General features: G+C 44.2%; 1 protein-coding gene across 1 annotated transcript in view; it reads right to left on the bottom strand.

Annotated features, from left to right (window-relative positions):
• Nucleotides 1–13,249, bottom strand: part of LOC104493666 (probable bifunctional methylenetetrahydrofolate dehydrogenase/cyclohydrolase 2) — a gene marked incomplete at its 5' end in the record, with an annotated part of 23,617 nt that extends 10,368 nt beyond the window's left edge. Inside the window, 5 exons of the mRNA XM_010136390.1 lie at nt 1,658–1,750; nt 6,968–7,075; nt 7,935–8,087; nt 12,256–12,378; nt 13,065–13,249. Of these exons, the coding sequence (XP_010134692.1) occupies nt 1,658–1,750; nt 6,968–7,075; nt 7,935–8,087; nt 12,256–12,378; nt 13,065–13,249 (662 nt within the window). The remainder of the gene's footprint in view (nt 1–1,657; nt 1,751–6,967; nt 7,076–7,934; nt 8,088–12,255; nt 12,379–13,064) is intronic.
• Between the last annotated feature and the right edge of the window lie 102 nt (nt 13,250–13,351).

The following is a 13,351-nucleotide window of genomic DNA, read 5'->3' as shown; positions in this document are numbered from 1 at the left end:
TCTAGAAGTGTTACAGGGAAAGAGGGGAAATGAGAATAGGAATCTTGCTCTTACATGCAGACGCACATGAAAAGCTGTTTTCCATTCACACACCTTGCCCAGTGGCCTATGACAGCAGCTGCTTCTACCTGGCAGGGTCAAAGCTACATTTTGCAACACCCACTGAACAGGTCACACATTTCCGGGCAACGCATGATGCCGAAGGTACAATGTGCACAGTTCTCAAGTAACAAGAGGAACCTGGGAGGGATTCCACCTTTCTGTAATCTTCCCCAGAGCATCCACTGGGGCAGGGCTGCACGCTGTTTGCACAGCCTAGCCCTAGGTTTCTTCATCATTCCAAGTATATCTCATGTTGTGTAATGAGTGTTGTCTCATGCTCCTGTTACAAATGACACAAGGAAAATAATGTGAAGAACGAACACGGCTGACTTGCTACTGAACTGCTCAGCTACAAACTGATGACAAACTACATTCAGCACCAAGATCAGCAGTGATGATAAGACTGGAAGAAGTGAATTGGGATGAAAAGTTATGGGTCCATTTCCAGCTAGCCCACACATTCTTATCTTTCATTCACAGACTGAATTCTGATCAGGCCCCAGCTGAGTCACCACACGTGGGACAACTGAGCTGTTTCTTGTTCCTCACCTGCCTGAGAAAGAGATAGTGCAGCTAAGCCCTGAAGCCAAGGGCATCTCACTTTGACAGGAAGTGATGAGCTCTGGACAAGTACCTATCTGTCCTCATCTAGAAAATAAGTAGGCAAAGCTTTTGTCCTGAGGATGATGAAGAGAGAGGAAGGGAGGAGAAAAGAGGAAAGGCACATTCTTCTTGTCGTAGTCCTAAATGGGATGAGAGAAGGAGGGTATACTGAGCTGCGAGGGGACGTAGAATTTTACCAAGTTTTTTTGTAAATTAGATTGGTTTGGGTTTTTTATCTTACATTAATTTATAGTTCTAATGCCCATAAACAGAAAACCAGAAATTCCTCAGAAGCAAAGTCCTGCTTGTTGCTTTGTTCTAGACTAGTAAAACTGCAAGTATTTCACTATACATTGCTTTAAGGATAGACACTGATTTTTCAGACCCCTTCCTCTAGGCAATTACCACTCTCTTCACAAGATCATTGTAAAAGAAAAAAATAAATAAAACCCCAGCCACTAATAGCACAACTTACCAAAACTGCCAGTTAATTTGGCAAGGCTGCCCTTAACTCTAACAGCAAGAGAATGATACCAGTGTTTTATGAGTGCAGCCTCCAGCTGGTTTGAAGAAACCCTCCTGTCAAAATTTAAATGACTCATGATTTTTGCACTGCACCGAGAATGTTTTAATTTACATAATTATACCTGTATAAACTATGCACTGACTGGTTCCCAATCTTGAGTTCACTCTAAAGTCTCCCTAAGGGAAAGGTGTCACATGTGACGAGAAACAGTTTATGAGTCTGCAAATGCGAAGGGCGAGAACAAAGCGCCAAGTCACTCGCCCTTCCTACAAGAAATCCTGCTCACTGCAACACCTGCGGCAAGCACAAGCACCTATTGTTTGGTGGAACGTGAAAGAGCCGGCAGTGCCACCAACACAAACACCCAAGTTGTCGTCTTTAGGTTGCAAACGTTGTGAGTGGAGTAGAAACAACAACTAGTATTACCTGCAGCTACTATCACAATGTCAGCGAGTTGCATGTGGATCTTGAGCTGCTCTTTTGGTGTGTATCTGTGAGTAATGGTCACTGTAGCATCACCTGAAAGGGAAGAGATTATCGATTTATTGTCACCTATAAAATGCCATATAGCATTTACTTTCAGGGGCAGATGCCTGACTTCACTACATGAACAGGAGTAGAGCTGGTTGCCAGATTTGTCTTGGGATGCAGCACCGATTTCAGCACGGGCAGAACCGTTGCAACACTTAGTGATCACACATATGAAAAAGCATTTATTTGTAAAAATCCTCACAGGGTGGATTCACTTATACTCTGCGAACTGACTTATTCCTTCACCAGTTCATTACGCAGAGTGGAATTACACAGAGCCAACTCTGCATGGAATCCAGCACCTGCCTTACTGAGAACAACTTGTGTGGCATGCTTTAAGACCCAGTTGTCTGGCATCAGCTACAGCTTCAAGTACAAGATCACCAGTTCGGATCTCTATCCTCGACCACGTTCATCATTCACCTGTCCTGAAGCTCCCCAGGTGCTTTCCCCTGACATTCTGTGGTACAGACAGGAAGGAAGACCACAGTCTGCCAGGGACACTCTTGGGCCAAGGGTCTTTGCTTCAAAACCCTGATGAGCGATAACTGCATGTGAGGGTCAGACAGCAAAATCCCTCTCGTGGCTGGATCACTACCAGGCTTCATCAAGGAGAGGCATTCTGGAACATCCACGTGGAACACAATCAACAGGAGCATTGGTAATCACAAAACTGGATGGATCCGAGCTGGTTTATCACCATAACCACTTAAGGAATCAAGACATCCAATGCATAGATCCTCCCACATGCTCAAAGCATTCCAAGTCTCCATTTTATGTAGCTCAAACACAATGACAGGAACGGAAAAGACTGGACAAAAAGGTTCTCAGATGCCTGCAGGTGCCCTACCATCTCCTGTATCTCCTGACGAAACAAAACCAGCTGAACCCTCACTTCACACCAGAGCAGGAAGCAGCTCAAGCTATAACCAAGAGAAGCACACATCTTTTGGGGCAAACTCCAAAGATCTGGCGCCTGCTCCCGCATCTGTCCACCTTTCTTGGTGAGAAGCTACAGAAAACCCCTCCTAGTACAACATGAAACACCTTGTGCTGTTTGATGGAGATAGATACTGAGGAGAGACCATGGCACACAAAATGAATTGTCATGGGGTAAGGCCTGAAGTCTCCTACTGGCTCCCACAGCAAGTGTGGTGATCCCTCAAGGACGGCCCAAAAATCCAGCAAAGATAACTATAGCTATCAGAGGAGACTCCTCCCAACACTCCCCTGGTCAACTCTCTGTACCACACAGCCTTTGGGTGTTACAGCCCTCCATCTCCACCTTCCACTCATCCTAGTCTCCTAAGCTACATGATTAACCATTACACTCCAAGTTTTTGCCATCTCAGACATTACCACATCTGCTCCCTCTGGAATGTGTCTGACTGATCTAATCTGTGCCTCTCGTCTCATTACCCTCTTTCTCAAGCAACTCATCTTCAGCCTGTCCCTGCTCTGACTTCTCAAATCTTTACCCTCATCTTTGACCCCTCTTCTCCTTCAGTCTCTACAGCGTGTATTGTCTCCTCAAAGAAAAGCAGATCGAGACATTTTTAGGTAATGAGAACAGAAAAGTACCGATGTGCATAATCAATCCCGGGAAATAAGGGGAACTGCCAGAAGTCAGAAGTCTCTCATCACTTTCTACAACTTCCATGAATTTAAGTGCATCGAGAGCTTAGACAGTGAGTTGTCTTAAAAACATCTCCAGAGCAACCCTTCTTGGGAGAGCAGCATGCCAGCCAGCACACAGAATCACAGAATCACAGAATCATCATCCGGCCGGAAGAGACCTCAAAGATCATCGAGTCCAACCGTTACCCTTACACTGCCAGGGTCCCTACACCATGTCCCTCAACACCAGATCCACACGATTTTTAAACACCTCCAGGGATGGGGACTCCGCCACCTCCCTAGGCAACCCGTTCCAATACTTAATAACCCTCACTGTAAAGAATTTTTTCCTAATATCCAACCTGCATGACAAGATCCCTTCAGCCTTTGTCCCTGAATACCTCCGGGATCATGAAATAACAGCGGGGGCAGAGCAAACCACTGGAGCAGGACCCAGATATTACTCACTGATGCTCCTCGCCTTTCCAATCTAAAGCAGCGCGTCTCCGCTGCTGGGTCATTCGTACGCAGGCCACGCACACGCTCTTTTGCGTGAGCAGCACCCAGGTGGTATAGATGGTTGGAGTGACTCTTTTCTGGAGGCCTCATTCTCCAATCATAGTAGTAACAAACAACTTCAGCCCCTGCAGAAGAATCATATCTGGTCTTTGATAAAACACACCTCCCTTTTCTTAAGTAATGCTTGACCACTTACACTAAAACTTAGGGATTCTCTGAAGGGCCATCCTTCACACATGAAAGGCAAATAGACTTCACTGGGTTCTGGAAAGAAAGGCTTGAATAAAGCAGAGGAGTCTTCCAATATCCATTTTAAGCAAAAGAAGGATGTCTTGCTGCAAATCTCAGTCATCGCTTCCAAAAATACATCCCTAATGAGGTTCTTTGTCCTCTTATCTTGCACTCAGCAGAGAGGCTGGGAAAAACCAACAGATGAAATGCAAAGTTACAATCATTCACACCTGCTGAGAAATAAAATCAGTGCTATCTTCCCACCAGGATCTCACTGAGGAATGTGTCCGTAGTCAGCTCCTGAAACCAAGGAATTGCTCTCACTACCAAAAAGCAAAGGAGAAAAAGGAAGGGGGGGAGCAAGCCCCTGCCTTTAGAATAGCACTCCAGAAGCTTACAGACACCTCAGAAAAGGGATGTTTTTCATTTATTTGCGATCATGCCAAAACACAAAACAAACAACCATTTTTACACTGCTACTTCTTAAAGAAAAGGAATATATTTAACCATTAAGGTTCCGCATGGCACAGCTGAGTCGATCCACTAGCTCATAAAATAGCATCAGCTTCTGCACCTGCCTACTACACACGACAGTTTGTTCTGTAAGCGTTCTGTTTTCCGATCTGATCAGCTATTGCCACCTGCAGGACGCTACAGTTTCTAGATACAAAACATCACAGACAAGGACAGACCCCAGCTTTTCAGTTTTGTTCATAAGCTAAAAAAACCCAAGAAATAAAAACAGAGAAAAAAAAATCAGAGTATCACACATATAGCTTAATCACTTCTCAATAAAAAATATCTAATCAAATGAGGGTTATTCTGCTTACGCTGTTGTTTCTATTCCATTCACATTTCCAGTCTTCCCTTCAACTCCAGCTCCCTGATCTCAATATACTTCAGTTTTATGCATTCTCTTGCACTGTCTAGCTCAGCTTTACCTTGGCTGCCCTCACATCTTCTCGGCCATGACACATCCAGAGACACTGCTAGGCACTGAGGTAAAGCTGAAGCCACTGCCTGGCCTGCCCTCCCTTGCACGCAGCATCCAGGCTGGCCTCTCGCTGCCCAGCACAGAAGCAGACAAAGCTAACTGCAGAAGAGCAACCAGACCTTCAGGAGAGCCCAGTCAGTGAGTCAGGAATGAAAAGATACTAGAATACCCCTGCTGCAGAAGCATTTATCAATCACACACGTGACAAACACAGACTTCATGCTAATTCATTGTGAAAGAAGTACAAACGTTCCTCTGTTTTCTCGTTGCCAGCTGCTTTATACTGAATACTAACACAGGCAGGCTGGAGAACAAGAAAAACAACCCTAAAAATAAATCCATTTCTTCAGAATAAGCAAAGATGCCTTCAATGAGTTAACTCTTCCTACAACTAGATTCCAGTGTCATTGTCGGTAAGGCAGTATCTGAACGTTCTTCTGTCCCTGCAGAGAATACTTGACATCCATAGCATCCATGACAACACTGGTAAATTGGGCTGTGTGGTATGTCAGGATCCGGAACATAGGCAGATGAGTGTGGAGCACAGCCAAGTTCGTTCAGAGGCCAATGAACTCATGGAATAGCCCCCCAAAACAAGACGCAGTACCGGGTCAAACAAGAACTACACACCCAGCGAACAAGCTGAGCCACAGATCCAACTAACTCAAAAGCTGAAAACCACACAACAGTGTTTAGCTACAGCTCAAAAACCTCCACGCGGTTTGTAACAAGTTGCTGAAGGAATCACAGGTCACCAAGTCTCCTCATTTCCAAGTGAGGAACAAGCAAGTCGCTTGCAGTGTAACTCAGTGTTGTGTAAAGCCTCGTCCAAACCAGGAACCGCACTGCTGGCAATACCCGTAACCCAGTATTTGCAGCAAATGGGAAAAACGCTACTCCTTTTCATGGGCACGGGGATGAGACCAGAACTATGCACTGACGGTAATTACAATTCCAGCACTGAGAGAAGTTTCAAACAGCAACTTTCCCACAGAGGCTGAATGGAAAAACCAACTCTGTGATTAGCAAGAAGCTTTTAGTGTTTTATTATATTAATAACAGATTTCACTCCACTCCTATTAAAGATGCCTGGGATTAAACATCCATGTTTACCTCACTTATGAGCACCAGCTTGGCAGTTTCTAGGAGAAAATGAAGGTGCAAAAGGACTGTATTCCACTTAAATTATATTTGGTTTTCTTTCTACATCACAATTATAGGAGCACATGCATGCACCTGTAATTAGAATTACTTAAAAGTATTTCCACTACAACCCCCAATTTCCAGGGGGATATAAACTGCACTGCAGAAAAATCCCCCAGGGCCAACAAGAAATATCATAGAGCTCACAGCAAAAAGCTACTTTGTTGGTCATTTGGATGTTTTCATAACCACCAGCTAATGAGCAGAGCACAATACAGGAACCACGCCATCATTTTTTATGTACAGGTGTAGGTATGTGTGCGTGCGTGTATGAAAAGCTTGAAGCAAATAGTACATAAGCAGGGGGATAAGGCATGTAGCTCTACTCCTGGGGATAAACACCATGAGAACCTCTGTAGCTGCTCAAGGCCACACCGTCAGTTGTTATCCACAATGCCCAGCGCTAACCAGCTTTAAGCAGCAGCTGTTTCAAATGGAGGACAAAACGATGACATAACACCAGAAAAAGTCGAGTCCTGAAGCTGCTCTCCTGAGAACACGTCAGGAGATACATCAGCAAATTTATTTCCTTGCTCTGGTCGCAAATATTGCACGAGAGACAAAAGCTCATCTGAATTCTGTGGTCGTTTATTTTGATGATTTCACAAATGGAAACATTAAAACATCGTTCGCGAACTCACCTCCAGGCCTCTCATGCTCTCCATCAGTATGCAAAAGCATTGAAATAGGCATTCCAACATTCTTAGATCTCCCAGCTACAACAACATTTTTTCCAAATGTTTGTATTCCTTTCAGGGAGAAAAAAGGAAAACAAAAAGGAAAAAAAGCTATCAGAAAATTGTATTCTACTGTTTTGATGGACCTAAACCCCTCTTTGCAACCCCCAAGACAACATTATTTGCTGTTGTGGACTGCTGACATCAATGTGACTTGAAAACGCATGAGGCTGAACTCGAGGGATGACTCCACAAAACAACTGTCAGTTTTCACCTCAGAGGAACAAAACTGGCGGCTCATTCAGGTTATCTGAACCAACCTGCCTTTCTCTTCTCTCCTCTGACCACAGAGGGAAGTGGAAGCTCTGATGTCTACCAATAAGGACACGTGTATTCTACTTATGGAACGACAACGGCTGAACACACGGGCACCCTCTGAACATTCCCATTTTTGTTCTTGTTTCTTCCCCCACTCAAGAACTTAAGCATTCAAATCTACTACTTGGTAAATAACCAGGAGGGCAACGATATCTCAGAAAGTTCCTTACACCATTATAAAGCCCATTTTTGTTCTTGTTTCTTCCCCCACTCAAGAACTTAAGCATTCAAATCTACTACTTGGTAAATAACCAGGAGGGCAACGATATCTCAGAAAGTTCCTTACACCATTATAAAGTGCAGAAAATAAGTTACCAAAGCATTTCCCCAAGTATTCTACACAGACTACTGTCTACACTTAATTAATAGTTAGGCTACTGGCAAAAGATCCCATCTGTTTGCCACCTCCTTATTATTTAGATTAATCCTCTCAGTGTTTGTTCTTCAACCAGCCCCATACCTTTAGATAACCTACACTTTGAACTCACACCTGACTTTATCCTTCATTCATCTTCCGCGATAAAAAGAGTTTCAGTGCAGTTCGAAGTCTTACCAGTCCGCTTTATGATCTCCCATACGGCAGCGGCGGTGGCGGGTATTACGGAGGGCTGATCGAGACACAGGCGTCCAATATTCATGATATGAAACCCATCCACATCCTTCTCGGGTGCGATGGCGTTACAGACTGTCCGCTCGTTTATGTGATCTGGGAAACACACTGCTTTCAGGTGACAGTCCTTGCACTCGTCAGATGTCATTGATACTGTCTGAGTCATTCCATGGAGAAAGAGAGTTTGGTCTGGCTACAGCAACTATCATTTTTCACTGCGAATAAACTACACTCCCCCGCTGAAGGCAGCACTAACAACTTCACCTCTTCAAGGCTATTGAAAATTAAATGATTCAGTCTGTGAGATGGTCAATACGACAGACTCAGTCACAATATGAGAGGCCGAGACTCAGCCGAGAATGACAATTTAGTAACTATAAAAACCAAGGTCTAAGCAAGAGACTTCCAAGCCACTTTGGCATTCTGGAGGTGTTAATTATCAAGTGGCTCAAACAAACAGGAGAAAAGTTATCGTGCATGTTACTCACTCCAAGATCTCAAAGGATATAGGACCTCAATTTTAAACAGACGTAGGGAAGCCCTAAGCTGAAATGATTTTTCAGGTCTAGCTTTCACTTGCCATTTTACAGCAATACAGCTGCTTTTAGTCGTTTGCTCACTCGGGGGACCTAAACACACCCTGCTTCAGTGGAAAACACTAAGTATGACTTAAACGCACATCAGTTATTATTTGTAGCTATCTGCAATGACCATTTTTCATATGCACTATTGATACGGGGTAGGTCTGCAGCTGCTTTGAGCTTTTACTGCACAGACGCTGCTACTGACTACAGTAGGTACTCTGCTTGGGTACTTTGTAATTTTGCATTAAAAGGTGCATGCCATAAACCTTAAAACATGGTATCCTCTAGCTGAAAGATCTCCAGTTAAAAAACCCTAGAGTTAAACCAGACTGGTATGATTCACAATTTCATTCTCCATTTTCTGATGGGAGGAAATTTCCTAATGAGGAAGGTCTGTGGAAAGTACGTCGATGAAAGACTTTCTTAGAAGGCAAACTAGTCTAGTCCAGATGGAAGGCAACAATCTTGTTTTCATATAACTCAGGGTATAAAAAGCATGAAGAGAAAGAAGTTACAAGTAACCTACTAAACAGTTTTTCCAAAAGAAGACTTGTTAACCTTAGGTGATGTAGCTGTTCATCAAACAAAGGCTTGGCAGCCTGCTTTCCCTTGTGCCTGGGACAGGACAGAGCACCGCTCTGCCAACACTCCTCCTTGCTGCCTGTCTGCGGCTTCCCAGCAGCAGACAGAAAACAGATACCCTCACACAAAAGGCTACGAAATTATGCTTTATGAGGAATTTCTTTTCCTCACTCAAAACTGATTTGCAGCATTGCAGAAAAGGGCACACGGTACCGGAAGAACTGCAGCTGCACAGCTGGGGCAAGTGGGCCAACAAGGGCCAGAGAAGAGAGCATGTGGACACCTTCCCTGCCTCATCAGAGACACTTCTAAAACTCCATCTTGGGCAGGCCATCCCCAAACACACACACGAGCCCATTCAAACTGCACAGACAGTTACGGGGCTACTTCACAAGTAGGTTTCTTTTGCCTCAAGAAATGTCTTTTCCTGGGTGGTTCGCGCTTTGCAGATAGCCTCGGCTATCTCCAGAGGAACACCATCAACTCTTCAGTTCCTTGCCTGCCACTCTCCGAGAACGTGCTGAGCCTCCTCTCAACTGATACTCATACAAACTTCCTTGCCATCATTCCAAGCTGCGCTCCTTGCCAAGTTCCTCTCTGCACTCATCCTTTCCTTCGTTAATCAAACTTCAGCGAAACTCTTGTTTACACAACAAACAACATGTGCCTCTAATGTTGACAGACAGAAAACAAAGACTGGTTTTCCAACGGGAAGACTGAAGAAAATAAAAACATAGCCCAAAAGGGGTTGGAAAATACACCACATGGATGGAGCAACACCAACGCAGAGCAAGAAGGAAGCAGGTCAGCAGCAGCAGTGAACTCCCTGGAAATAATTTTGAGGAGCTATACCGAGCCACTGCCACGTACCAACAGTCAGTTCCAGCACAGCAGGCCACTCCAAGCCGGCACAGTCTTTCAAGACAGAGGAGGGACATCGCATTTGTACTCATTTGGCTCCTACTTCTTTGCTGCTTACACCTAAGGAAATGGTGAGCTTTTGACATTCTATCTCCAATAACTACACTGCACAGCCATCTTGCAGGCAACTTCAGAACGATTCAGGAATCTCTCCAGAACAGCACTACCACACCAGAAGCAACGCACTCAGGAGTGCACAGAGGGGAAGTTTTCCTCAGGGAAAGATGACAAGCCTCAAAGCTAACTTGCTCCAGCTCACAGAAGTGAAAGAGAACAAAGTTGTTTCCTGCTTCTATTTTTACCCCAGTGCTGATCAAAGGCCGCACCCATGTGTGGTTTACTGCAAAAACCCCAAACATAACCTCAACTCTGGAATAAGCAGCCTCCCCCGACGAACTCTTCACCACGTGCCGGCTTTGTCTCCCTCCACAGCAAGGCAAACCAAAAGACTTTTGGAAAATGAGCCAGCTTAGCTTTCTGCCCTGCTGTGAAGTTCCTTTAGGAGAAAAAAAAAATTTCAGTCGTCGGAGTTATACCTGACAGCTATTACGGAAAGAACTTACTGAACATCTCCAGCATCACGATAATTTGCACATCTAACTTTACTATACAATATTGAAAAAGTTCTGCTCTTGATTAAATTGCTCTGAGGTTTGTGGTAAGGCTGGCAACAGCCAGGCTTCCAACTAGCAAGTTTGAGAGGTTAGAGGAAGGCTAACTAGTCTTCATGTAGTTACTGTGACAGACATACCACAGGTCTCAAGAGAGGTCTGCATCCAAGTACTTCGGCGCTTCAACATTTAAGTGCAACAGCACCAAACATCTGAGTTGACACACATGGAATTATCTTCAAGGTTTTTTTTCCTTTTCAAATGTTGAACAGGTTTAAAAATCACTGAGTTTCAAGAATTAATTCTGCTGTTGAACTGTCTGTTGATGAAGGCAGACAGCTCAAGAGCTCACTGTCATGACTGATCTCCTCCTCACAAAGAAACGCATTTCTGCAAGCTGTACCCAACAGTTTTACCGAGTGCCTCCCCCTACAAGACAGGTGACACCTCCCATTTCTGGGGAACACAAGTTCAGTGGACGAGCCCATCTCTTTTGCTACACACCCCAGGCAGAGAGATATCTGTCCCTAGGCTGCCAGTGCTCCTTCTTTTGTGTGAGTTCTTGCTGCTGAAACAAACATTTGCTGCATTACCTAATCTGTTCTAAGCGGGAGAGATGTTTGTTTGATGTGAAGCAACCACATCCCATCAGCTCCCAGAGCTCCTCACTCGGTGGCCAAGATGCCAGCCTCCTCACTTGGGTTATACTTCCACCTCGTGGCCAACTTACTTCAACAAGTGGTTGATTTCAGTTCGCTTTCTGGTAACACAAACACAAACCTTCCCAAGCACCGACACTGATGTTTATTACAAATACAAACAGGGCATCTCTTAATCCTCTGCAAGACCCAGCACCTGCCCCAATTTCTGATGTTTCCTCGATATGAAATAAATACCCCTGCAAGCGAAGACCAAGACTAGGAAGTTTTATCACTTCTCAAATAGCATTTTGCCGCCTACTGCCAAGTGTTATTTTAGTGAGCTTTTACTACAAATTAGGAGAAGGGCAATAAAATCAAGAATTTGGTAGAGGCTTTTAGGACCTTAGCACAGAGCTCACCTGTAACGTTAGGGGCAGCACAGAAAACACGAACAAATATTTAAGGCAAAACCTGGAATCAGTGTGAAAAAGGCCGTAGCATCATCCGCTAGAGAGCACAACTTGGCATGAGATAGGGGATGAAAATACGGCAAATGTCTTGGAGTTCAAGGCAAAACAGGGCAACACACTAAAAAACAAAACAAAACAACAACAACAAAAGGATAAATGAACGGGATAAATGTGGGTGTGGAGGGAAATTCCTCGAAGTAGCATTCTGACTGAACTCTGAAAAAAGGCAAGCTTGGCAATAGGAAAGGATTCGCATGGTTTTGTTTGCTTTTTTGTTTAAATTGAGCTGCGGGCTCGTGTACAACAAAATCTCAACACCTCTGCCAATCCTTCATCACACCATCCTCTTCAAAGAGGTTCTTATGTCACTCAGATACACTCACGACCCAAAACTCTCAAACTCCTTCCTCTTACACTGGCTGTATATGAGGAGTGGGACAGAAGATGGCACCTACCTGGGAGAGGTAGCTGAACTAATAAACCACTAACTCTTGAATCCTTGTTGAGTTGCGCTGTCATGTCTACGAGTTCTTCCTGAGAAATGTCTTTAGGCCTCAGTATGATCTCACTAGAAATGCCTGATAAAACCAGAACACACATATTAGCATCGGGAAATTCATCGACGGACAGCTCCCTAATTTTGTCTAAAAATCTGCCCAATGCCTAATAACAGACTTAAATAACCAGAGACGACTCGCTGAAGACTCTGCTTTCATTGCCTGGTCTGTAATGCTGTATTTCTTGGTGTCAAGTACCATCTTACAAGGAAACATACAGGAAAAACATGGGAAGAAAAAAAACAAACTACAGTTGGACACAGTAGCCCCGAAATCCAACAACGGTTTAGTATATTTGGAAAATAAAGCACATAACTTCTCTCAAACGTGGTCTTGAAAACTCCAACTGAAGCTGAACAGGTAAAGCTACGCCAGCGTTACTGGCACTTCATCTGATTGCTTCTCTACTTCTGGGGGAAAAGACCCACTAATTAGTTTCCAGTTTCTAACAGCGCCGGTGCAAATGGTTTCCTAACAACATCTGAAGACAGGGAGCTGGACAGATGGCTGCCACCCCTGTGCCATTACATCTCCCTCCTTCGCATGGCCCTGCAACTTCTTTTCTTTAGGTTCACCAGAGAAGATGAGGAAGAAGGCAGTGCAAAATTAAATTAAAATACAAAGGGCGTCCTCCTTCTGCTTTTTTTATTTTTAAATCAACATATCTTGTGCTCGCCAAAGGATTGTCTATATTCTACAACACATACCCACGGCTGCAGCTGCTTTTATCTTGTTCCTGACATAGATGTGACTGGCTGGATTGTCTCCTACTAGGATGACGGTGAGATGAGGTCTCTTGTTTCCAAAGGATACCCACGACTCTACATCCCTTTGAACTTCTTTCAAAACTTGTTTAGCAAGCTTTGTCCCTGAGATAACAGTTGCTTCATCGCTGTAAAGACAAAAAGAGACACAACATTTAGGTCTAAAATCACATAAACAAGACGCACACTTCTAAGTGCGTCAACTACCCTGTTAAATAAACACTTGCAAA

Source organism: Buceros rhinoceros, unplaced genomic scaffold (assembly GCF_000710305.1).
Source record: "Buceros rhinoceros silvestris isolate BGI_N320 unplaced genomic scaffold, ASM71030v1 scaffold14665, whole genome shotgun sequence".
In the NCBI taxonomy this organism is placed as follows: Eukaryota; Metazoa; Chordata; class Aves; order Bucerotiformes; family Bucerotidae; genus Buceros; species Buceros rhinoceros.
This window is presented reverse-complemented; position numbering and strand designations above follow the sequence as displayed.